This window comes from Canis lupus, chromosome 3 (genome assembly GCF_048164855.1).
Source record: "Canis lupus baileyi chromosome 3, mCanLup2.hap1, whole genome shotgun sequence".
NCBI lineage: Eukaryota > Metazoa > Chordata > Mammalia > Carnivora > Canidae > Canis > Canis lupus.
This window is the reverse complement of record NC_132840.1, coordinates 43,488,956-43,515,896: the sequence shown is the minus strand read 5'-3', so window position 1 is coordinate 43,515,896 and position 26,941 is coordinate 43,488,956. Positions and strand designations below refer to the sequence as shown.

At 38.3% G+C, this 26,941-nt stretch overlaps 1 protein-coding gene across 7 annotated transcripts in view; it reads right to left on the bottom strand.

The window, feature by feature from the left end:
• Window positions 1-26,724, bottom strand: part of RAVER2 (ribonucleoprotein, PTB binding 2) — a 98,741-nt gene extending 72,017 nt beyond the window's left edge. For 6 of the 7 annotated variants that reach the window (XR_012028208.1, XR_012028209.1, XM_072820629.1 and 3 more), the window contains exons 1-3: window positions 26,458-26,724; window positions 7,724-7,790; window positions 3,566-4,035 (exon numbers count right to left, since the gene is read on the bottom strand). Coding sequence is in view for 5 of the 7 variants with exons in the window: in XM_072820629.1 (XP_072676730.1) it covers window positions 3,566-4,035; window positions 7,724-7,790; window positions 26,458-26,709 (789 nt within the window). In the remaining 2 variants the exon portion in view is untranslated. Of the gene's footprint in view, window positions 1-3,565; window positions 4,036-7,723; window positions 7,791-26,162; window positions 26,292-26,457 lie in introns of those variants that run through there. The other variant, XM_072820632.1, reaches the window with a different exon arrangement.
• Window positions 26,725-26,941: the final 217 nt, after the last annotated feature.

Below are 26,941 nucleotides of genomic sequence, written 5' to 3'. Positions count from 1 at the left end.
ATATGTTCTCATTCATGTGGGGAATATAAATAATAGTGAAAGGGAATATAAGGGAAGGGAGAAGAAATGTGTGGGAAATATCAGAAAGGGAGACATAGGGATCCCTGGGTGGCGCAGCGGTTTGGTGCCTGCCTTTGGCCCAGGGCGCGATCCTGGAGACCCGGGATCGAATCCCATGTCGGGCTCCCGGTGCATGGAGCCTGCTTCTCCCTCTGCCTGTGTCTCTGCCTCTCTCTCTCTCACTGTGTGCCTATCATAAATAAATAAAAATTAAAAAAAAAAAAAGAAAGGGAGACATAACGTAAAGACTGCTAACTCTGGGAAACGAACTAGGGGTAGTAGAAGGGGAGGAGGGCGGGGGGTGGGAGTGATTGTGTGACGGGCACTGGGGGTTATTCTGTATGTTGGTAAATTGAACACCAATAAAAAAAAATAAATGTAAAGTATCAAAAAAAATAAAATAAAACAAATGTATCAAAACATGATACTGGCAAAAATAATGTATTCTTTCTCTCCAAAATCAAGTTTCCTAGTTGTGGGATGCCTGCCTGGCTCAGTTGGAAAAGCATGCAATTCTTGATCTTGGGCTCATGAGTCTGAGCCCCACATTGGGTATAGGGATTACTTTTAATAAATTAATAAATAAAAAAATTAATAAATAGATAGATAGATAGATACTTATGTACTATAATAGATAGATACTATAGTACTATAATACTATCTTCCCTGAAGATAGGATTGTAAATAAGATTCTGTCAAGTTTCTTTTTAATTCTTTAATTTTCTAAGTTATTTTAAAAGTCAAAGCTCAAATTATAATATTCCATCTATATGAAGATGTATAACTAATAATTTAGGTATAGAAAAATATGGAGACACAATAACTAAAACTTTAAAATAAATTTGCCAGATACATGCGCAATGAAAGATACTGAACAATTATTGATCACATATCTACATCAATTAAAGTTTGTATTATTAAGAGAAGAAAAGGAGGAGGAATTATTTTAATTCAATAATTTAGGCAAATCTCAGAAATTTGGTCAAGTATTCCAAAGCAAATCTTATTTGGGAAAACTGTACCCAGCTTTTGTTAAAATGCCATACACAACACACAAGCTTTATTTCTGAATGTGCCCTAAATAAACTCCTGCAATGTAGAACTTGATATTTCCAGTCACCCACCTGTAAGAGTGTAAAGGAAGATACTAAAGTCCTGGATCTGTAAAGACTGGTACAAAGAGCAAAAATAAGAACAAAATAAGACTCTAAAAAGTTTCTAAGTTTTGAACATGTCTGAATTATCTTAAACACATTCACGCGATAAAGTGGTAAATGTGGTAAAATTCAGCATGGTATGTCTTTTAAAAGACACATCTACAACACGTTTGGATTTGGCATCTCATAAGTTAATATTACGATTAAATAATTTCTCAATCTTTTTTAGTTTCTCTCCTCTTATTTTTGAAGATTTACCTTTTTGTATGGTTTGACCAAATTTCTATTTTTCCTTCACATTCTTCCTTTGAAAACTGTCCTCAAATGTTTTTTCTTCCACAAAGCTTTTTCCAATCACCTAACAGGAAGGGAAAACATGTACCTCTTCCAAACACTTCTCCTACAGCCCCATTTCTCTTCTAATCTAAACCAGATATTAAAATCAGATTTGTAAGGGGTGGCTGGGTGGCTCAGTGGTTGAATGTCTGCCTTTGGCTCAGATTGTGACCCCAGAGCCCTGGGATTGAGTCCCACATCAGGGTCCCTGCGCTTCTCCCTCTGCCTCTCTCTGTCTCTCATGAATAAATAAATAAAATCTTTAAAAAAAAAATCAGATTTGTAAAAGTCATCAGTCTCTTTAATGTCCCTTGATCACAAGATAAGAGACTACCTTCAATATAGTCCATGTCAACCTACAAAGCAAAAGAACCTGAATCTCACAGATCCACTGATAAAGGCAAAGTTGCAAAGTTGTTTTATTGACCCTTTGAGAACTTTTGAAACGCTTATTACTATTCCTAGTTCATTATGATAACTTTTATGGCTATATAAATTATAATACTATTTTAATTATTTCAAAAGACAAAATCATCTAAGTCCACAGCATCAGCAGTTTTCAAGAGGAATATTTAAGTTCAGTACGAGAGCCATTCAAATATGTAATGGTCTGACTTCTAGTTAATTTTCCATTATTTTGAAACATTTTAATAGAGCTAAATGGTCACTTACAAATAATATAACAAAACATTTTTCTACCAGTGGCAACCAAGATTAGAGAACTTCTCAGGTACCTTCCAACTCTGTGATTCATAATTCAAATACAACTTGTGATAAATGGCTACTTCCCTCACATTTGCTTCAAAGGCACCAACTACAGCTACAAAGAATTTTGTTTGACCACAGAATATCACTGTATACTTAATAGTATCCAAAAAAAGATATGGATTAGATTATCATCTTTCAATAACTGGGCAAAGATTTGATAAAAAATTTGTCACAAAATTTTCTAGTTTTATGAAACCCTTAGATGGTTGCTTTGATGCTTATATTGGGATTGAAGGGATAGAAATACAAGAAAAAGTAAGATGGTAGCATTAATCTATATAATTATAGTTATATGTATTATATATAGTTATATAGTTAGCTATATAATCTATATTTACATATATAATAAAATATTATATAATTATAGTTATATATGGTTATGTGTGTATGTGGATATATATATACCCACATATGTATAAAACTATAACAACTCCGAGCTTTCTAGTTTAATAGTAGAGACTCAACAAATGCATGATAAAAGAAAAATGGTGGGGTAGTGGGGGCAGGGAATATGGGTAAGAGTAAAAAGAGAAAGGGAGGAGAGAAGAGAGAGAAGGAAGAAATTAAGGAAAGCAAGGGAGAAAAGAGTTCATCAGTTGCTACTGGATACCTACAAGGGAAGGAGCTTTATACAATATATACTTTTGTCTATTTAGTAGAATGTATTTAATTTTACTGATCAAGTACATGAAAATTTGTACCAGTCCTGTCAGTTTTCAACATCTTCTCTGAATGTCTCACCATGATCCCATTAAGATAGGATTATACATTCTTTTTAAACCTCATAATACTCCCCTATCTTCTATTACATTACTCTTTATACAGGATTTATAATTATCTGCTTGTCAGTATCTTCCACAAAATTGTAAGGTATTGAGAGAGTACGTTTCTATTCTATTTCTAACTTTTAGCAGTATAGTGTCTGGCACAGAGAAGATAATAAGCAACACTTGGATGGATGAATGGATCAATGGATGAATGGCTCAACAAATGGTTGGAATGAAGTGAATGAGTAAGTGATGGGTTTGCTAAGACATACTTAACTATATAATAATATAGGTTAACTCATCTGCAAAAGGAATTGACTGAAAATTTACCATGACCTTAAAGTCTTCATTACAGATTAAAAAAGACTTAGATTATCCATTGTGATTTTCACATAGGTATAATAAATTTGTGAGTGCATGCAGAATATACAGGCAAAGACTTTCAAAGATTTCAAATGATACCCTAAGAATACATACCTGGCAAAACACAGGTTTATGTATACTGGAAAAAAATTGCAACAGCTCCTCTGAATCCCTGTAGTCACTAGGGAGTTTATCTATACAAAGGCACTTAGAATGAATGAGCTCTGCAGCCAATAGATTAACATCCATCCATTGTGCAAACAGAGCTGATGCTCCCAATTGTTTACCCAGTAACTCCAATCTAGCCTTTGCAGCAAAGTCCTTTTTCATGTATTCCACAAATCCATAGCCTTTGGAATGGCCAGTAACTTCACTGTAGACTAGAAAACATCTCTCAATATTTCCATAAGCACGAACAAGTTCTTCAAACTCTTCTAGTGTGAAAGAAGTGGGCAAGTTGGTAATACACAGCAAGGCATCTGTTGGCTGGAGCTGAACAATTAAGTCCTTTCCTCGAAAAGAATATTGATGAAACATCTGAATTGCATTCTGGGCTTGCTCTCCATTCAGTAAGGTTACGAAAGCTAGAAGATAAAATAAATTAAAGAATTTTCTAAGCCAGTGTTTTCAAACTTTTTTGACTATGACTTACAGTAAGGAATATACTTTTGGTCTGTGACTTGGTATACATATACACAGTTCTGAAACAAAAGTAATCAGGAACTAATACTCCTACCACATGCAATGCACTCTGATATTTCTATTCTATTTCGTGGTGTTTTTGTTTTTTTTTTTAATGCTGACACCACCCACTTAACTAATTTCACGACCAGTGACTCAAATAAAAGTATTGGAATTATATTAGGAGTTCCACTACAAGATACTACAATGTTCTGTTTTTAATTTTTACAATATTTTCAAACTACAGATTTTATTTTTCCCAACTACATGTAATGCAAAATTTTGTGAAGTATTAAAAATTTTCTTTCATGTTGAAATATGTGACACTATGAAGAAAGAAAATTACAGAAGAATATTCCTGATGAACATAGATGCAAAATCTTCAACAAAATATTAGCAAGTGTATTTAGCAACATTGAAAGGATCATTCACCTAGATTAAGTGGAATTTATTCCAGGGCTGCAGGGAAGTTCAATATTCACAAATCAATCAATGTGATAAACCATATTAAAAAAAATAAAGAATAAAAATCATACAATCAAAAATAAATAAATAAAATTAAATAAATCATACAATCATCTCAATACACGCAGAAAAAGCATTTGACAAAATTCAACATTTTTTCATGATAAAAAACTCTCAACAGAGTGTGTTTCGGGGATACTTTAAGCTAAATAAAGGTCATCATGAAAAATCCACATCATACTCATACTCAATGGCAAAAAAAAAACTAAGTTTTTTTTCTCTAACATCAGAAACAAGACAATAATGTCCATTCTTTTTATTCAACATAGTACTGGAAGTCCTAGTCACAGCAATTAGGCAAGAAAAAGAAATAAAATTCATCTAAATTGGTAAGGAACAAGTTAAACTGTCACTATTCAAAGATGGCATGATACTATACATAGAAAACCCTAAAGGGATCCCTGGGTAGCTCAGTGGCTGGGTACCTGCCTTCCACCCAGACCGTGGTCCTAAAGTCCCTGGATTGGGTCCCACATGGGACTCCCTGCATGGAGCCTGCTTCTCCCTCTGCCTGTGTCTCTGCCTCTCTCTCTGTGTCTCTCATGAGTAATTAAGTAAAATCTTAAAAAAAAAGAAAAAAAAAAAAAGAAAAGAAAAGGAAAACCCTAAAGATCCCAACAAAAGCTATTATAATAAATGAATTCAGTAAAACTGCAGGATTTAAAATTAATACACAGAAAATAGTTGCCTTTCTGTACACTAATAATGAACTAGCAAAAAGAGAAAGAAAACAATCCCATTAATAATTGCACCAAAAAGAATAAAATGTCTAGGAATAAATTAAACCAAAGAGGTAAAAGACCCGTATTCTGAAACTATAATGATGATGAAAGAAATTGAAGAGGACTCAAACAAATGGAAAGATATCCCACAGTCCTGGACTGGAACCCCCATACTGTTAAAATGTCCATACTACCCAAAGCAATCTACAGATTTAGTGCAATTTCTAACAAAATACCAACAACATTTTTCACAGAACTAGAACAACTAATTCTAAAATGTATGGAACCACAAAGGACCTCAAAAAGCCAAAGCAATCTCGAGAAAGAAGAACAAACCTGGAGGTATCATAATCCCAGATTTCAAGATCTACTACAAAGCTACAGTAATCAAACCAGTTTGGCACTGGCACAAAAATAGACACATAGATCAATGAAACAGAGAGCCCCAAAATAAACCCATATCTATGTGGCCAATTAATCCATAGCAAAGGAGGTAAGAATATATAATGGGAAATACAGTCTTTTCAATAAATGGTACTGGGAAAACTAGACAGCTACATGCAAATGAATGAAACTGGACCACTTTCTTAGACCATACACAAGCTCAAAATGAACTAAAGACCTGAATGTGAGCCCTGAACCCATAAAATTCCAAATGGTTGAAAAAAAGACAGTGATCTCTTGGACATCACCCTTAGCAACATATTTATGGACATGTCTCCTGAGGCAAGGGAAACAAAAGTGAAAATAAACTACTGAGACTACACAAAAATAATTTGCACAGCAAAGTAAATCCTCAATAAAATGAAAGACAACCTAATGAATGGGAGAAGAGATTTGCAAATGATATATCTGGTAAAGGTTTGATATCCAAAACATATAAACTCATACAATTCAACACCAAAAAAACCAGTCTGATTAAAAAATAAGCAAAGAGGGGGATCCCTGGGTGGCTCAGCGGTTTGGCGCCTGCCTTTGGCCCAGGATGCGATTCTGGAGTCCCGGGATCGAGTCCCATGTCGGGCTCCCGGCATGGAGCCTGCTTCTCCCTCCTCCTGTGTCTCTGCCTCTCACTGTCTATCATGAATAAATAAATAAATCTTTAAAAAAAATAAGCAAAGAAATGAATAGATATTTTTCCGAAGAAGGCATAGATGACCATCATATACATGAAAAGATGCTCATCATTCATCAAAAAGGAAATCCACAACAAAATCACAATATCACCTCATACCAGTCAGAATTGCTAGTATCAAAAAGACAAGAAATAATAAGTGTTATGAGGAGAAAAGGGAATCCTTGTGCACTATTGACAGGAATGTAAATTAATGTAGCCACTCATATGGAAGTTCCTCATAAAATTAAAAGTAGAATTACCATATGATCAAGAAATTCCACTATTGAGTATTTACCCAAAGAAAATGAAAACATTAATTTGAAAAGATATATGCACCTGTTTATTGCAGCTTTACAACAATGAAGATGTATATATATTCACAACAGAATATTACTCAGCCATAAAAAAGAATGAGATCTTGCCATTTGTAATCACATGGACAGACCTAGAGGATATAATACTAAGTAAAATAAGTCAGACAGAGAAGGATAAATACCATATGATTCCACTAACATGTGGATTCTAAAAAACAAATGAATAAACAAAAACAAACAAGGGGCGCCTGACTGGTTTAGTTGGTAGAGCATGACTCTTGATCTCAGGGTCATGAGTTTGAGCCCCACATTGGGCACAGAGTTTACTTAAAAAATAAAAACAAAAACAAATACATAGAACAAACTGGCAGTTGCCTGAGGGGATATGGAGGTGGTGGTGAAATACATTAAAGGAATTAACAGGTACAAATTTCCAACCATGAAATAAGTGATGGAGATGAAAAGTATAGCATAGGGAATACAGTCCGTAATATAACAATAATGTTGTATGGTGACAGATGGTGAGTACACTTATTGTGGTATGCACTGGGTAATGCAAAAAATTGTGGAATCAATAGGTTGTATACCCCCAAAAAGTGTTGTACACTTGAAACTAATATAACACTATATGCTAATTATACTTCAATAAAAAAAATTGAAGGATACCAAGCCTATAAAAATTTATTATAACATCACAACATATTAGAACTCTTTATAAAAATAATGTCTCCAGTAACACATTAATTATGTGATAATTTAAGATATTATCTTCAGAAAATACATTGTGTGAGTAGCATTTATATGATTTAATGCTTAAGAGTTTCAGAGATTAAGAATGAAAAGACAGTAAGCCACTATTAGTGCCCACATTGAGAATCAAAATGAAACCAGCTGCTTAAAAGTAAAAGCTTACCTGTTCGCTTATTTCTGTCCACATAACAATATTTTAACTCATAGTCTTGTAATAAATCGTGAACTTCCTAAGAGAGATAAAATATGAATTCAAATAAACACAAAATGCGGTTAGTGGATAATCCAGCTGTACTAGCCAATCATCACTGCCACCACCATCTGCCACGTAAAATACCTTTCATGGATCTCAATTCTTTAAGTTGAAGGCATTCCAAGCCCACTAAATAGGACATCAACTTACCTCTCCAAGTATATTTCCCAGTACAGAACCTTCACATAGATCACGTTTCAGCTCAATGGGTATTTACTATCTGACCAGGATGCCATGCACAGCCCTCACTCTGAATCACTACTTACGCTGATACCTTGACCTTGCATGGAGCAAAGATACCACTAAAGCTCCTAAACTTCATCTGAAATCACATGCATCTTTTGAAATCCCAGCTCAAATATTCTTTCAAGAACTTTTTTTCCAATTTCTTTTATTATGTATTTATTTATTTTGATTGAGAGAGCATGACCATGAACAGGGGGTCGGGGGAGAGGAATAATCCTAAGCAGGGTCCACACTCAGCATGGAACCCAACATGAGGTTTGATCTCATGACCCTAATATCATAACCTGAGCTGAAATAAGGGGTTGGTCACCCAACTAAATGTGCCACCGAAACACCTAAGTTTTTTCCAATTCTTTTCTGCAGGATGAGATATCACCTACTTCTACACTAATAATGGTCATACTTCGTTTGTACCTGTCTTATGTAAATAGCATTAAACATTTCTCTTTGTATATATTGCACATACAGAGTTTTTAACAAGTAATACACTTGTAGATGCTGAACCAGGAAAGAGAATAAATACAGGTAGACTGCAGGGGCACCTGGGTGGCTCATCAATTAACCGTCCAAATTGTAATTTCAACTAGGATCATGATCTCAGGGTTGTGAGACTTAGCCCCATGTGGGGCTCTGCATGCTGAGCATGGAGCCTGCTTGAGATTCTCTCTCTCTCTCTCTCCTCTCAAAAAAAAAAAAAAAAAAAAGACTACAGGTAGACTGCAGATCTAGAGATTCCTGGGTATGAAAACAATAACCACCACCAAGGTATATATGTAATTCAATTCATTTCCCCTTTGCTCCCCAAAATGGTAAAACTGACTTTCCGGTTCATTCTGTTTCCAGTATTAATCCGGTCTGACATGGTTTCTTCTGGTATAATTTTCACCCACCTAGGGTCCTGAAAAAGCAGATTTCTATTCCTAATCCTTCCTGTTAAAATGATAATACTTGAGTACAGGAACTATATTTCATATATCTGTATACTACTCTGTTATTTTGCAAATGCTAGGCACTCAAATACAAAGTGAATACAATTATTTTGCCATTGAATTTGGCCTTGGAAAATTTATTCATAATATACAACAGACAGAATTTTTTTTTAATTTTTATTTATTTATGATAGTCACACAGAGAGAGAGAGAGGCAGAGACTTAGGCAGAGGGAGAAGCAGCCCGATGTGGGATTTGATCTCGGGTCTCCAGGATCGCGCCCTGGGCCAAAGGCAGGCGCTAAACCGCTGCACCACCCAGGGATCCCCCAGACAGAATTTTCTAAAGGAAATGGACTATCATGTACATAGGCATATTGATCCTAGATTGGAGAGTTATAGCCAACCTGCTCTACTTGCATATGAATAAATTAAACATACACAAGTGCTAGTATATTAAGTTCACAATAGAAACTAACTCAATAATAATTTTTATAAAAAAAATAATAATAATTTTTATTATTGCCATTGTTATTGCTAGCTTTCACTTAGCTTTTACTAGGTACCAGAGCACTGAACTCACTCCTTTTATTAAAAATCAAGAAACCAGCCTGACACTGAGAAGTGCATGCTCTTGACTCTTGGTCTCAGGGTTGTGAGTTCAAGCCTCCATGTTGGGTTTAGAGATTACTTAAATAAATAAACTTAAAAAAAATTTTTTTTAAAGGTGGAAGCACCTGGATGGTTCAGTCAAGAGCATGTGACTCTTGATCTTTGGGTGTAAGTCAGAACCTTATATTGGTTATGGAGATTACTTGAAAATATGTTTTAAAAACTTTATAGAAAAATAAATAAAGGAAACCACAGCAAAACAAAATTGAGTAATTTGCCAAAGTCATATACTTAGTGACTTGCTGAGTAGAGATTCACACATCGTCTGGATCCTGCGACCATACCGTTAACCTCTATACTATACTACCATAACCCTTCCAGAATCAACTAACAATAGTACACTACCATTAACAGTCACAAAAACAATATCATTAGTGCCCTAATAAGTGATCACATAGAAATGGGAAATAGATAAGCTGACAGTTACAAGTTGAGACATATTTTCCCTAAAAGAAAAATATGCATGGGGGAAAAGAATGATATAATAGGCAAAGTATAAAAACATAATGTTAGATGGAAAAAAAATCACCCATGATAAGTAATAAAAGAAAGGTAAAGTTGATAATTTAGTATTATTAGTCAATATTAGATATGTTTTAACATACATATACTACCAATTTTGTAAGATATGGTTTGATGAATTATATAGGAATAGCATCACTATACAGATTAGTTTACATCTTACTATGGAAATCTTTTTTTATCTTGTAGGCTTCAATGTTTCCTTGGACTTAAAACATACAGTGTATTCATTAAGAAAATATAACTCTCTCAATAACATGGCATATACATCTTACCAATCAGCTAATTTAATCCTTAATATAGAAGGTGGCACCATTTTGTTTGAAGGGATCCAGTGTATGCTTTTAGTTGCACAGACTCTAATCTCTCATTTCACTAGTTAACAGCTGTCAAATGCCAGATAAAGAAAACATGACACTGCTCTTCACATTATCAAGTATCTGTAAACAAATGACATGTTATGCTACTCATTCAGCTGAGAGGATTACCTGAGAGAGATCTTATGTATTCAAAGATGCATTTGGCACCTTAAAAATTGTTTTTAAAATACCTCTATTTCAAATTGTAGCTTTTCTATGTATCAGATGTGGGATACCAAATTTGCCAGCTGAGAAACCTTACAAAGCTTCTTGCAAAGAAAAAAAAACAATTATTTTCCTCCATGCCCTGGTTGTTTTGACCCAGGCAAAAGTGGGTCACCTCTCAATTTGAGTCTCGGTAAGTTGGCCAAATTAAAAACTTAAAACCTGAAAGAGAGCCCTATATCATTTGCCAGAATCCTACAATGCTCCGCCACACAGAACCCAAACAACTAAAATTACATCTTTCTATTCTGATCTAGCTTTATGACATTTCTATTAACTTACAAGTTAATTTTAAGGAATGAAGTAGCACCCTGTGACCATGAATACCAGTTACAAATTTCTTACAGTAGATGAGTTCATCAGAACTAACAGACAGCTTTAGCAATCTATTTCCAGACCATGTTCATTATTACTCCCTGGAATTAAATGAAAAGTTTTGCACATATGAAATATTTCCTAAGGAGAGAATCAACAGCCGCAATGAAACCCAGCCTTAGTTTTAAACCTAAATCATGCAGTCTTCTAAGCCCTTCTCTGGCTTTTATGAATTTCTTTTTCCTAAGAAAGACTTTCACAAATTAAAGCACTCTAAGTTTCAAATTCTGCTTTTTTGAGGGAAAAAGAAACAAATGTTTTTGCTAATTATCCTTTATATTTTTAAGTGATTTGATAATATGGAAAAATCACCTGTAACATACTAAGTTATGAGGTATAATAATGAAAGAAGCACCCAGGAACTCATCACCAAACCTAAAGACTAGAACATTAACAACACTGTTCCACTGACTTCTACATCCTTTGCTAGCCCATCCTGCCCCTTTCATCCATAGCTGGAGCTCCTAATGTAGGTATATATTCCCAAATGATATGGGGACTTATTTTACTTGTTTCTGAGCTTTAGAGAAATGGTACTATGCTATTTTTAATCTCCTGTGCCTTGCCTATTTATCTATTTATTTTTGGTACCTTGCTTTATAAACTCAATAAAAATATTCCAAAAATTCACTCATATTCCACTGGTCATTCATTTATTCACTACCATTTGATATTCCATTCTATGCCTATAGTAAGATTTATGCATCCATTTTTCTACCAGCGGATATTTGGTTTGTTTCTAGGTTGTTGTTTTGATACTTACATATTTTTAACTACTACCACATTCTTATAAATTTTACGCATTTCCTGGTGTTCATGTACAAGTTTTTGAAGGAATGAAATTTCTAGGCTACACACATACAAATGTATGTAAGAAAGTGCCAATTGTTTGCGGGAATGATTGTAGCAGTTTACATTCCCATCAGGACTACATTAGAGTCCCACTGATTACATTACCATTACATACAATGCGTGGTGTTACCAGATACTTGACTTTTGTCAATTTAGTTGATATAAAATTGTACTTTACTGTGATCTTAATTTGCATTCCCTTGATTAGTAAAGGTAGGCATTGTGATGATTAGTTTTGTGTCAACTTGGCTATAGTATTCAGTTATTCCATTAGACATTAATCTAAGTGTTACTGTGAAGGATTCTGTAGATGTGGTTAGTATCTACAATCAGGGATCCCTGGGTGGCGCAGCAGTTTGGAGCCTGCCTTTGGCCCAGGGCGCGATCCTGGAGACCCGGAATCGAATCCCACGTCGGGCTCCCAGTGCATGGAGCCTGCTTCTCCCTCTGCCTGTGTCTCTGCCTCTCTCTCTCTCACTGTGTGCCTATCATAAATTAAAAAAAAAATGTATCTACAATCAATTTATAGACATTATCTTATTCAATCCTATTTAACCCAAATGAGCTGGATTTTATCATTCAAATTTTATTTATTTACTTATTTTTTAGAATGGGAAAAATTAGGAGGGGGCAGGGGAAAGAGGGAGAGAGAGAGAATCTCAAGCAGGTTCCATGCCCAGCATGGAACCCAATGCATGGCTCATCTCATAACCTTGAGGTCATGACCTGAGCTGAAATCAAGAGTCAGACACTTAACTGATTGAGCCACCCAGGTGCCCCTATATCCAGATTTTATTTTTTTTAAGATTTTTAAAAATTATTTTTCATGAGACAGAGAGAGAGAGGCAGAGACATAAGCAGAGGGAGAAGCAGGCTCCATGCAGGGAGCCTGACATGGGACTTGATCCCGTGACTCCAGGATCACACCCTGAGCCAAAGGCAGATGCTCATCTACTGAGCCACCCAGGCATCCCTATATCCAGATCTTAAAGATAAGGACACTGAGCCCTAGGAAAGTCTACTGACTGGCAGTAGAGATAGTATGTGATAGATCTGGTATTCAAACCCAAGCTAGCAGACTCCAGAACAAACACAGTGAACTACTATGCTATATTGTAGCTTATGTATCAGCAGTGCAAAAATAAAGTCTATGAAATATTCATTCCCATCACATTCCTAAAGCTTACTGCATCATTGACCTCCTAACCTTGGAATGAGGATCAGGCCAAGAACAAGGTTTGAAAGACACAAAACCAACAGTTTTACTTTCTGACAGCTAGAAATCAGATTGCAACACTCACTTGCTTAAATATTTCATGGATCCTCATTTCCCTTAAAATAAAATCTGAACTCCCTAACATGGCTTATAAACTTTTAGTCATCTTCACATGACCTTTTTTTCAGTGCTTACACATACTCAGGGCAGGCAACACTAGGCACACAGCACACACTGAGCTTTTCAATGTCTCTTTGTGAGGGTACTCCCACTGGGATCAGGGCCCCACCCTTAGGAACTTGTTTAATTTTAATTACTTCCACAGAAGCCCCATCTCCAAATATGGCCACACTGGGCATTAGGTCTTCAACATACGAGTTTAGAGAAACACAAACATTCAGTTCATAATAGGTGCTATCATGAAATGGCTGATTCCAGGGCTAGAGCACAGAAGGTGCAAAACAAGCTGCAACATCTTAATGTTAAAAGCAAAGGAAGTATTCAGCAAATGGTGGGGACACATCCAAAGGACATCAGACCCTTCCGTAAGTGTGTGCTGGAATTAGTGGCTTGTTTCCGAGGAATCATGAATAGAAAAAGTGGTATCTTTATAGGAGTGATGGAGCAGACAGCACCTTAAGTAAATGATCAAGATTAACATCATTGATAGTAAGTCATGCTTCCCCTGAAATGATGTGATCAGAAGTGTACTTCACCTCTGTGGAATTCTTACCAAAATTCCATAACCCTAATCTCTCATGAGAAAAACATACAAACCCAAATCGAGGGCATTCTAAAAAAGATATCTGACCAAAACTGTCAAGGTCATATAAAACAAGGAAAGACTGGAGTGCCTGGGTGGCTCAGTCAGTTAAGCATCTGACTCCTGATTTCAGTTCAGGTCATGATCTCAGGGTCATGAGACTGAGCCTTGCATCAGGCTCTGCACTCAGCACGGATACCACTTGTCCCTCTCCCTCTGTTCCTTCCCCCGCTTGTTTTCTCTCTCTCTCTCTCTCTCAAGTAAATAAAATCTTACAAAAAAGAACAACAAGGAAAGACTGAGAAACTCGTGCAGAATGGAGACTAATGAGACATAATGTGGCACCCCTGCATTGGATCCTGGAATGGAAAAAGGACATAAGTGAGAAAACTAATGAAATCCAAAGTCTGAAGTTCAGTTAATAATAATGTGCCCATGCTAAAGTCTTAGTCCTAATAAACCTTGAGTATTTAAGATGTAACATGAATAGACAGTGGGTAAGAATATATGTGAACTTTGTGCTATCTTTGCGATTTTTTCTGTAAATCCAAAATTATTGCAAAATAAAAGATTTAAAAGAGGACATAGGAGCCAGCCTGAGGAAGCTCCCATTGCCCAAATCTAAAACAAATGAAGCATGAAAATAAGTAATCATATTAATGAAGTATAACCCATTGAGCAGCCTATTTTTAGTATAAATTAGTAAATAAATTGAACACTTGAAAGGGAATAGAATATCCACAGTCTTAATTAAAGTATCCCCCTTCAAAATCCTTATTAGTTACAAAGGGGAAAAATTTTGCATGGAGAAGCCTGGCAAATACTACTTTAATAAAAAATCAATCAAAATGTGATATTCTTGCTAAGGAGACCTAACTTGAATCTAATCATGGAGAAACATGAGACAACCCCAAATTGAAGGACATTCTACAAAATAACTAGCCTATCATCCTCAAAAGGGTCAAGGTCCTAAAAGTCAAGCAAAGACTGAGGACTTTTTCCAGACTAAAGATTAAAAAGAGAGGATCCCTGGGTGGCTCAGCAGTTTGGAGCCTGCCTTTGGCCCAGGGTGCGGTCCTGGAGCCCTGGGCTCGAGTCCCATGTCGGGCTCCCAGCATGGAGCCTGCTTCTCCTTCCTCCTGTGTCTCTGCCTCTCTCTCTCTCTATGTCTATCATAAATAAATAAATAAATAAATAAATAAATAAACAAACAAACAAACAAACAAACAGACACAATACCTAATTCTGAACTGGATCCTTTCACTATGAAAGACATCAGTGGGACAACCAGCAAAACTTAACTTGTGATCCAAGGATTAGGTGGCAGGTATTTCTGACTTTGGTGGGTAGTGATGTATGTGGCTCTGCTAGAGAATGTCCAAATTTGTAGGAAATACACAATAAAGTACTCACGGTGATAAAGTGTCATGTTAGTATTCACTCTTGAACAGTTGAGGGGGAAAAAAGTTATTTGTATTATATTTTTCTGTATGTTTAAGATTATCTCAAAATTTAAAACTTCCCAGATTTGCATGTTCTTGTTTATTGCTATTACCTTTACTCTAGATCAGGCTGTAAAAAGCCCACAGGGTTGAAAGTCAGAGTCTTGGAGACTCACCTGGAATTAAGAGTAAGCAGTTACACTTGTGGGTAATAGAAAAATCCAAAGTCCAGGAAATAAAAGCAGGCTGGGAGATGAGAGCAGATAATCACAGTAGGGGTTCAGGGGCAAAAATATAAAACCCAATTGTCTAGGGTCTGAAGGGTTGGATGGGTCATGGGATCAGGCAAGGTAGCAGGATGAGAGGCAACATTTACATACAAATACAGGCACAAACAAATTCAATGAAATCTAACGCTGTTTAGGCATTCAGGTGGTAACAAACATGTAACAGAAAGCTTCAAACACAATGTACAAGCATACAGAAGAAATAAGTCCACACACCCAAAGATAATGATGGTAAGCAAGCACAAAATTAAGCACTAAATGCCTATAAAACAAGTTTAGGGGCTCACCAGTTAGGGATTCAAAATCTAACAGAAGAGAGAAACTTTTTTCTTTTAAAGATTTTATTTATTTATTTGACAGAGAGAGCCAGAGAGGACACGTGGGGGGGACTGCAGAGGGAGAGGGAGAAACAGGCTTCCCCGCTGAGCAGAATACCTGACATAGGCCTCGATCCCAGGACCATGAGGCAGATGTTTAACCTACTGAGCCACTTGGGTATCCCAGAAACTTTTTTCCTATCAATAAATACTTATGTGAAGAACACTGAACAGCACATCAGTCTTCTTGTGTTTTAAAGAGAAACATTCTTTAAAGAGAAACAATCTTTGACGTTTAATAAATGTTGGGGGGAAATAATACACTTCAATTCCTTGTAAAGGCCCGGAATAGTACCTAAAAATGTCAATTGGTACTGCTGAGTGACCAGAGAACAATGAGCTTTTACATCAAACATGAAGCAACACAGTTGACTCTTTTAAAGAAAGAAAATTAAGGAGCCTAATTGATATTCTTGCCCAAGAAGGAGGATTACCCCACCTTTGCATAAATGTAGGCCACAGCAGTTTCTGAAGAAAACTCTTCAAGAAGCAGCTCTGGATCTGCTCAAGTGGTCCATATTTAGGTGAAGTCCCCAAAACATGATCAAATTATATTAGCCTGGAAAGGCACTTCTCATGCTGGGTCTAAACTCCCCAGTGAGATCAGGCATAAGTTAACAAGAGATCTGTAATCCCCTGATTACGTGCAAATTTTTGAGTGTCTATGAATATTAGCATTTTCCTAGAGAGAGGGTTTATGGCTTTCAACCTACTCATAAGCCATAAGGAGTTGACTGAATTATTATAAGTAAATGGAGTAGCATCACTACTAAAAAAGCTAGCATGATCTCACAACGCAAAATTTTCTCATTTTGCAAATCAATCCTGGGGGCTTCGGGGTGTCAGACATATTAAAAGAAGTCTAACATTTTAGAACAACATAAGTGGGCAGTCCCCTTCTGTTTTAAATTTCCCTTGGAACAATGAGTCAGGTTCTAGGTGAAGTATTTGTGATATAAAAGTAAATATTACACAATCCCTGTCCTTTGAAACACATTACAATGTGTGCAGAGGGGAATTACAATTATAATACAGTGTAGGAAAAGAATATGAGCTGTGGAACCAGATATTAGTCTTTTCCACTTCATAGCTAATTAGTTGAATGACCATGGGCAAACTTCTTGGTATTAACTTTGCATTTGTTTCCCTAGCAGTAAAATGGGAATGAGGAAGTTTGATCTTACAGTCTTGAAGTGAGGATTAAGTACAATGTAAACAAATGTAAAAGTAAAAAAAGAAAAAAAAAGCATACAGTGTCTGGCAATAATAATAGGTACCCAATAAACAAAATTTGTTATTGTTGCTATAGATATCCAGAGGAAAGAAAAATTTGTTCTGGCAGGGGGATTACAGGAAGAGCTCAATTAGACAACCATGGTCCTGTTTTAGGAGATACAATGACAAAATGGTTAGTGGTGTGTGTCCAGGGAGAAAAAAAAGAAGACGGTGAGGAAATTTGGACTTACATCCTATAAATTACTGGTTTGAAGGAATTGAAGTTGTAAGTTAAAAGAACAATACCATAAATTCTATGGGAAGAGAGAAGCTAGATCTAGAAATCAAAATTTCAGGATAATTTTATATATTCAGTATAAATAAGACATTTATGACCAAGTTGTCTGAAGATAGAGTAGGATACCTAACCAAGCAGTTATGCCTGAAAGTAAAGGTGTTAAAAGTGTGCAAGATTCCATGTGTCAAGAACTCTAAATTTGATTTATATAGTAAGCAAAAGAGTTAAAATGTCTTCTACCATCCTTTCCAATACTGAAATTCTTTTTTTTTAATTAAAATTCTGTATTAGTTAGTATACTATTGGTTGGTATACACGTAAGACCCAACTTGAAATCCATGAAATAAGAATTTAGTGGCTTGCATAACCATGAAATCCAGAGGTAAGTTTCAGATATAGTTTGATCAGGGCTCCTCTACCTTTTTCTCCTTAGGTCAGTCCTCCTCTGTCCTCAGACTGCCAGCTGTAATCAGGGCAATATGTCTCTGCATCCTTATCCAGTGGGATGAAAGACAATCTCCTACCTTAACAAGCAAACAAAAGCCCTAACCATTTTAGTATATTGGGTTGTAACAATCACAATGGCCAAGGGGCCGGGATATACAGATTGGCTTAGGGCCAGGTTATTGCCCATGCTTTAACCAATTCTAATGCCGAAAGGGAAGAACACTGTTTGTTGGTTTATTTATTTATTTTTTGTTTGTTTGTTTGTTGGTTTATGTCACCCAAACAGATAGGAGTAATCTGTCAAATCAACCCAAACCATAGAAGTTGATAAATAATTAGGGATGAGTAGAGCCTCCAAGGAAAATCTGGGTGCTATTAGGAAGGACAAGAGATAGGTGACAGCATTGGGTTCTCAGCAAGAAACATATGGCAGACTCAAAAACTAAGTAATTGCAGAGGATATTTTTAAGAAGACTATCTACAAAGACTTATAAAAAGCCTTTGGTTAGCAACAGTCCCCTATAACCTCTGAGCCTAAGGAGGCAAGGGTAATGACTACAAACAACCCCAAGGCTTAATTGCATGGAGAGCAGCACTGGAAAGAACTGTGACCTTTGAAAGAATTAACAGCCAACCCAAGGTATCCCAGGAGAAAGGAAGCTGAGTGAATAAGTACCCCAATCTATCTTGCCTCCACCCTTAGATCTCCTACTGGTGGCTCTAGCCAAATGCAACCAGAAACCAGAGCAAGATAAGCCTCCCAGGACACAGAGCAGGTAAGAAGGACAGAGTCAGATGTGGAGGAACAAAATGAAAAATATTTGGCACGGCAACCAAGGACAATCCTCTGCAGAGAATTATAAGCCAAAATACACAGATTAGTGCTCTGACTTTCCTACTCCTTACTTTTATCCCTCTTGATGCATACATCCCCTTAGAGTACGGCAATTACATCTCTAAGCAAATGAAATACAAACAGAGCCAAGGTTTCAGATAAACAAGTATAGAATATTGAAATGTATAGATAACTATGGTTAATCTACATTTTAATATTCCTTTACCTGCCTGTTTGAGCTGGTCTAAGTAGAGCTAAGCATAAAACTCTCTGCCCACAAGAGAGAAATGGGCTCTGGTAGCTCCTAAGGACCAGAGGTTATAATGTAGGGAAGGTACGTGCAAATAGAAGTAGTAAGGGACAAAACTCGGAGTGAAACGGACCCCTTTCAGCAACAGCCTTTCATCAGAGATGATTTATTGCTTCCCCAATGTTCAGAATCTTGTTTATTTAAAGAGCAATTGCCTTAAATACAGCTCTTTCTTGAGCACTGACAAGGCACAGGTGCACTCATCAATGATTTGAAGCTGGGAGAGTCTCTGTTCCTGCACAAAGCTGTTTAGAGCTTATTGTACCATTTAGAGTAATCTTAAACTTTAGGAGCATCATAGCTTAAATCATTGTTAAAATGCTAGTGAACAACACTAAATCACATTTACCATATTCTTCTATGGGAAAACATGTTACTAGCCAAAAAATAATTTATAAGAATAATTCCTATTCATTAATCAGGAAATGGCCTATAAATCACCTGAGACTTCTTTGGACTGCTTGTTAACACACAGCATTGTGATGCTGACCACAAAGTACTGCTCTTCTTGAAAATGTTTTCAGAACAGAGAACAAGCATTGCTGAAACACTTTTCAAGAATTCCTGCCAAGACTAGAAACTTACTGAGCCAGTAGTGACCAGGAAATCTAGAAGATGTTCCTCTAGCAGCTTTCAGTGTCCTTGCTACACTGGGAACAGCATAAGACATGCAGAAAAGGGGTAGAACTCATCATGAAATTGATTAACTACATTAGAAAATAACTTTTATGTCATGTAAACTACACTGTGAAAAGTAACTTTTGGAAGTAAAATGGCATTCTTGATGAGAAAAAGAATAGGGACACCTGGGTGGCTCAGCAGTTGAGCGTCTGCCTTGGGCTCAGGGTGTGATCCCAGAGTACAGGATCAAGTCCCTCGTCGGGCTCCCTGCTTGGAGCCTGCTTCTCCCTCTGCCTGTGTCTCTGCCTCTCTCTCTCCATGCCTCACATGAATAAATAAAATCTTAAAAAAAAAAAAAAAAGAATAATTTCGGGATCCCTGGGTGGCTCAGCAGTTGAGCACCTGCCTTTGGCCCAGGGGCAATCCTGGAGTCCCGGGATTAAGTCCCACGTCGGGTTCCTTGCATGGAGCCTGCTTCTCCCTCTGCCTGTGTCTCTGCCTCTCTCTCTCCATGCCTCTCATGAATAAATAAAATCTTTACAAAAAAAAAAAAAGAATAATTTCGGGATCCCTGGGTGGCTCAGCAGTTGAACACGTGCCTTTGGCCCAGGGGCAATCCTGGAGTCCCGGGATCAAGTCCCACGTCGGGTTCCTTGCATGGAGCCTGCTTCTCCCTCTGCCTCTGTCTCTGCCTCTCTCTCTGTGTCTCTTAACAATAAATAGATAACATCTTTAAAAAAAAGAAAAAGAAAAAAATTCAAAATGCAAAATAATCCCAGTATTATCAGGGAAAAAAATGAGTAATAGCCCCATACAAAAAGAGGTAGGAATTACTGAATGTTATTAAAGAAAATAATGCATATTTTAAAATCTCACAGTTAACACAATGTATGCGAGAAATCCTATTTGTTTTCGACTGATAAGAAAGAAAAACAGGAATAAGTAGCTTTTAAAAAGAAAATCAACTGGAGTTTTCTACCGGTGGTTTGTTTTTCTAAAAATTGCTTAGTTGATAATACTATGCTTTTAGACAGACCTCTGTGAATTAACCATCAACCTTCTCAATTAACTATTATAATAGAATACTTCAAAATGAAAGTTAATAGTGCCCAGAGTGAAACAACAGAATGTTTCTTCTATTACCGATCCTGGCTGTTAGCCCTAAGCACCTCACATTTTCTCTTAATTACACAAGAAAATTTCTTTCGGATTCTAAAATAACACAACAAGAGCAAAACACACGTACACATACACAACATGTTAGAGAAAAAGTGAGTGAATTCAAACAACATAAGGAATAAATGCTATTGTTTTCTCCATTTTGAAACTCCAGTAACAATTCCATTAAAGCAGAACCAGGAGAACCAACAAATAAAGACAATGTATAGGAAATACAATAAAAAACACATATTAGGACATTACCTTAAATCAAAATCCTAAGTTCAGAGCTGCAAAAGACTATTCACGCATACATTCACAATGGCTATTATGAATAAGAAACAGTGTTCTCAACATTGTTATTATTCACTATAATTATTACAAATGTTATTAATGATAAATACTATAATTGCATTCCTAAACACAAACATTCAAAGACATACTATAAATATCCAAATCACTGTGGCCTGAAGTACTTGGGGGTCTAAAACTAGCTTGATAAAACTAGAGTAGAATCCATTGTAGGACTAATAAGAAATAAGACTGCAAATGGAGGCAAAGGCCAAGTCATAAAAAGCCTAGAGTCTTAGAGTTCTAGCTCATTATGTCATGCTTCTCAAACTGAGGTCTGAGTAACCTATGGTAATTAAGGAGTATGGAAAATCATAGGATACATATGTGCATCTTCCAGAAGTGTCAAGTTTATGAAAAAAATTTGGAGGATGGTGAAACAAGTTTAAGTCACTGTTTTTGCTTTTTTAAAGATTTTATTTATTTATTCATTAGAGACAGAGAGGCAGAGACATAGGCAGAGAGAGAAGCAGGCTCCTCGCAGGGAGCCCAATGTGGGACTCGATCCCTGGACCTCAAGATCACACCCTGAGCCAAAGGCAGATGCTCAACCTCCTGAGCCACCCAGACGTCCCTAAGTACTGTTTTTAAATTAAATCCAAGTTCACCAGTAGAACTAATAAAATTAATATGAAAACTTCAGTCAGAAGACAAAGCTTCAAAGTTTCTTGGGATAAGCTGATTGAGCTTCATTCTTCCTCACAATTTGAGGAAAAAAGACATGTTGAGGGACATTTGAAGAAAAGTTTGAGAAGTGCTGGGAATGTAGAGGTAAACCTCTCTTCCTTCGTTCTTTTCTTTTTGTAGGGGAGTGACATAATTGGATTTGTGCTTTGGGGGAGTTCCCCTCAAGGGAAGCAGTCAGCAGGATGGGCTAAAACATAAGACACAGGACAATAATGAGGGTAGATGACAAACAGAGAAGTCATAGTAGTCTGGGCAAGACATGAAAAGAGACAGGAACCAGAGCTAAGACTATGAAAACACAAAGAGCTAGAAGGACTAGAGAAAGCGTAGGAGGCCAACCAGACAGCACCCGACTGACTGTACAGTAGCTATTAAATGAGGCAGCTTTTGAGAAGTTTTTACCAAAAATTAAAATTTGAGTAAGAAAGAAAATACTCATGTTTTTAAAATGTTGAAAGAATATTATTGGGCTCAGTTACCAATGTAACTTTTCTAGAGACATAACTATACAGCTTGACAACTAAAGTTAGGAAGGGCCTAGATCCTTAATGTAATATTCTAGAATAAATGAATGAATGAGGGACGCCTGTGTGGCTCAATGGTTGAGCATTGGCCTTTGGCTCAGGTTGTGATCCTGGGGTCCTAGGATCTTGACCCACATCGGGCTCCCTGCAGGGAGCCTGCTTCTCCCTCTGCCTAAGTCTCTGCCTCTCTCTCTGTATCTCTCATGAATAAATAAATAAAATCTTTAGGGAAAAAAATGAATCTTCTAGGAAAGAACAGGAATTTGATATTTAAAGCATCTTATTACTTAATAACTGAACAAAAAGTAGTTACTTTTTCTTAAACCATGTTCGTTATTTCATAAAGTATATATATTTTAGCCATGCAATAAATGCTAAAAGGCACAACGTAAAATTCAAGTTAAACCCTCATTTCTAACTTGACATAATATGCAGCCACTAAGAAAGACATTAGAACTAGACATCAGAATTGTTAGTTTTTAAAGATTTGAGAGAGAGAGAGAGAGACAGAGAACACAAGCAGAGGGAGGGGCAGAAGGAGAGGGAGAAGCAGATGACCCGCTGAGCAGGGAGCCAATGACAGATGATGGGGCTTGATCCCAAGATTCCAGGATCATGACCTGAGCCAAAAGGCAGATGCTTAGCCAACTGAGCCACCCAGGTGCCCTTAGACATTAGAATTGCTAAGGGAAATAAAAGATAAAATATAAAAAATCCTCGCAAAAAATATTTATGAAAATATTAGAACTTAAGAGATAAGAATATATGCATTTTATTCAGCCAATAAAAATAGCAATGCTCAGTCTAATTAAAGATTGTCTTTTAATTGCTTTTAAAAATTAGCATACTTTGGTCTATTCTATTTATGGAACACAGACCACATAGTTATAATTGTGATCAGAAAACTAGCAAGGATACAGGTACAGAAGATGACAGGAAAAAAAAAAACACTACTCAAATGTTATCTGTACACTATAGGTTTAGATTTTAAAACTACACACCAGCAATCTTAAAAACGTTTTATTTTTTTTTAATTTATTTATGTATTCATGAGAGACACAGAGAGAGAGAGGCAGAGACATAGACAGAGGGATAAGCAGGCTTGCCACAGGGAACCCGATGTGGGACTTGATCCTGGGACTCTGGAACCATGCCTTGAGCCAAAGGCAGAAGCTCAATCACTGAGCCACCCAGGCATCCCTACAAACAATGTTTTATAATATAAATCATCATAGGAAAGAAATGCTCAAACAAGTCTGGAAACTAATCTCTAGATCTTTTTTTTTTCTTTTTTTTTTAGATTAAATTCTTCTATTGTAAAAAACTTGGCCTAAGAATTTAACTTAATGTAAAAATTTAAGATACTTTTTTGGCAGTACAAGACTCATCTAGACATGTGGACTATACAGTTTTATTCAAATAGTTTATTCTTGCTACCTTACAGAAAATCCTAAGACTTAGGCCAAACATAAACTCATAACAGAGAAAGAGTATCTCAAAAATACAAATCAGTATAATTCTCATAAAGCCTCCATCCATCACTAATACCCAGTAATTAAAACTGTTCCTTTTTTAGACGCTTTGACATTTTTTCATGTCTCTTAAGAGAAATGAGAAAGATACCAACAGCAAAACAAGAATAGAGCCAACAGTCTAGAATTCTGTATCTAAATATTTTTAGAATGCAAGGAAATAAAACAAAAATAGGTGACACTCCACCAAAAAAAAAAAAAAGAAATACTTCTCCGTCTCTCTTTTCCTAGATTATCTATACACAGAGCTGCTGTTCTTTCCATTATTTTTCAATGCCACCTGCCTCTTCCAGGCACCTCTCTTCCTGAGCCCCCTTGCTGCCTTCTATTTGCACGGGTAGGGGAAATTTGTTTCTATGAAATCAACCCATTACAGGTGTTCTTATAGGTGTTCATCACAAAATATTACTTGATGGATGGGAAGTAGACAATAATGGAAAGAGCTGCAAAAGGAATGAGATACATCGTATTGACAAAGACTTTTTTACGTTGCTTTTTGAAACAAAATGGCCCCTCCTGCATATGGATTATATGCTCTCATTTATTGTAAGATCTAATTACATAATAACGAGCCATTGCTCTCAGTACTTACAGGTCTTATGGAAGAACTGCCCTGCAGTTATCAATAGCCAGCCCCTTGCAATGCCCTATACCCTGCTACAGGAGGAACCACATAAATTGGCCCCAATCTGCCACTAAAAGGACAGCCCACCCTCCCCATCCACACGAAATACATAAATTCAAGCGATATATGAAATATATATGAACACCTAGATAATTAAGAAACCCTGAAGTACAAAGACATGGTCTCTCTCTTTTCCTTTGTGTGTGTGCGTGTGAAACAAAAATACATATGTATACACAGGCACAGGAAAAGGGAAAAGGACAATATCCCATGTTAACAATGGTTGTCTTTAAGTATCAGAATATTTCCTTGCTATTGGTGACGTGAATGGACCTGCACGGTATGATGCTAAGTGCAGTAAGTCAGATTGAGAAAGACAAATACCATATGATTTCACTTACACCTAGTATCTAAAAAACAAAAGAACAACCAGAAACAGACTCATAGACACACAGAACTGGTGGTTGCCAGAAGGAAGGAGGATGGGGGGGGGGGGGGCTGACACAGGTGAAGGAGATTAAGAGGCACAAACTTCCAGTTATAAAATAAGGAAATCACAGGCATGAGAAGTATACCGTTGGGAAACTACTCATAACACTGCTATAATCCGGGACGCCTGGGTGGCTCAGCGGTTGAGCATCTGCCTGCGCGACTCAGGTCATGATCCCGGGGTCCTGGGATTAAGTCCTGTGTCGGGCTCCGGCAAGGAGCCTGCTTCTCCCTCTGCCTGTGTCTCTGCCTCTCTGTGTGTCTCTCATGAATAAATAAATAAAATCTTTAAAAAAAATTTTAAAAACCACTGTAATACTTTTGTATGGTGACAACTGGTCACACGGTAGTGAGCAATGCCTAATGCATGGAATTGTCCACTATGTTGCACACCCGAAACTAATATAACACTGCATGTCAACTATGCTTCAATTCAAAAGAAAAAAAAATACAAGTGATTTATTTCTATTCTTCCTCTTTGTGCTTCTCCGTATTTTCTCGCTTTTCTACAAGGAGCGACGTAGAAACTTTGGCACTCGACGGGGTAGGGGGTTAAAGCTAAATAGATGCAAAGTTTCTAATCTTGAAGCAACAGTTACCAGCCAACGTGGATCAAAGACACAAAGTAGCCTATCCTTGAGCCTCCTTGGAGTCACTGAGTAGCAAACCCTCCAGTACTTGGCACGGCCGGAGGGGGCCGCGAGGTTCCCCAAAGCTCAGCGCGAACCTCTGCATTCCGGGGGGCCTTGGTAGACTGGGGAGACAGGGACCTTCCATACAAACTTGGGCAAGTGCTTCTGCAACGGCAAAACTCTCCTCCAGCTCTCCCCCGCCCCCACGGCACGCCCAAGTCCGCAGGACCCCAGGGGGACCCTCTGCCCCCCCAGGTACTCCTGAAAACCTGAGCCCCCCCACTGCGCTCCACGGCTCACCTCCACGCTCCTTCACCTGCCTTCCCCCTACTCCCCGCCGATCCCGTCTCCCCCCACTCACAGCCGCGGGCCGCACGGGGAGGAGAGGGGGGCCGGCTAAGGACAGCCTCCCCGAGTCCCTTGACCTTGGACCAGCCGCTGCGCCTCCCGAACCTCAGTTTCCTGCCCTGCCGCCCTCGCGGAGGGGCCGCGCGGGCTCAGGAACCCGGGGGGGGGGGTGCAAAAGCGACCTTAGCTTCTAGCTCTGCACCGACCCCCCTCCGCCCCTCGACCGCTGCGAGGCGCCTCGGGCCGGCTTCCCCCGCAGCCCGCCCCGACGGCCCCGGACGCGCCGCCCCTCCGCGCTCGCCCCGTACCTGGCAGCTGCTGTCCTGGGGCAAGTTTTTGACCAGGATTTTCCTGCGGTTGCTCAGCTCGCGGTGCATCCGCTGCAGCCGCGCGGCGACCTCCTCGGGGTGCAGCGGGCCGGGCGCGGGGCCCCGCGCGTCCTCGCCGGCGGACGGGCCCGGCCCGCGCAGCCCCCGCCCCGGCCCCGGCCCCGGCCCCGGCCCCGGCCCCGCAGCGCAGCCCGGCCCCGCGCCCCCCTCGCCGCCGCCCGCCGCCGCCATCTTCCCGGGCGCCCCGCGGCTGCGGGCGCCTCCCGAGGCTCGAGGGGAAGCGGAGAGAGAAGGCGGGCGGAGGCCGCCGAGTGGGCCCGGCGCGGGGGGAGGCGGCGCGGCCGGCGGGCGGGCGGGAGAGGAAACCTGAGCGCGGAGGAGGAGCCTGAGCGCCACCTCGCGGGAGCCCCCTCGGCCCGGCCCCCGCGTCCCCGCGCCCCCGCGCCCCCGCGGCGCCCCTCGC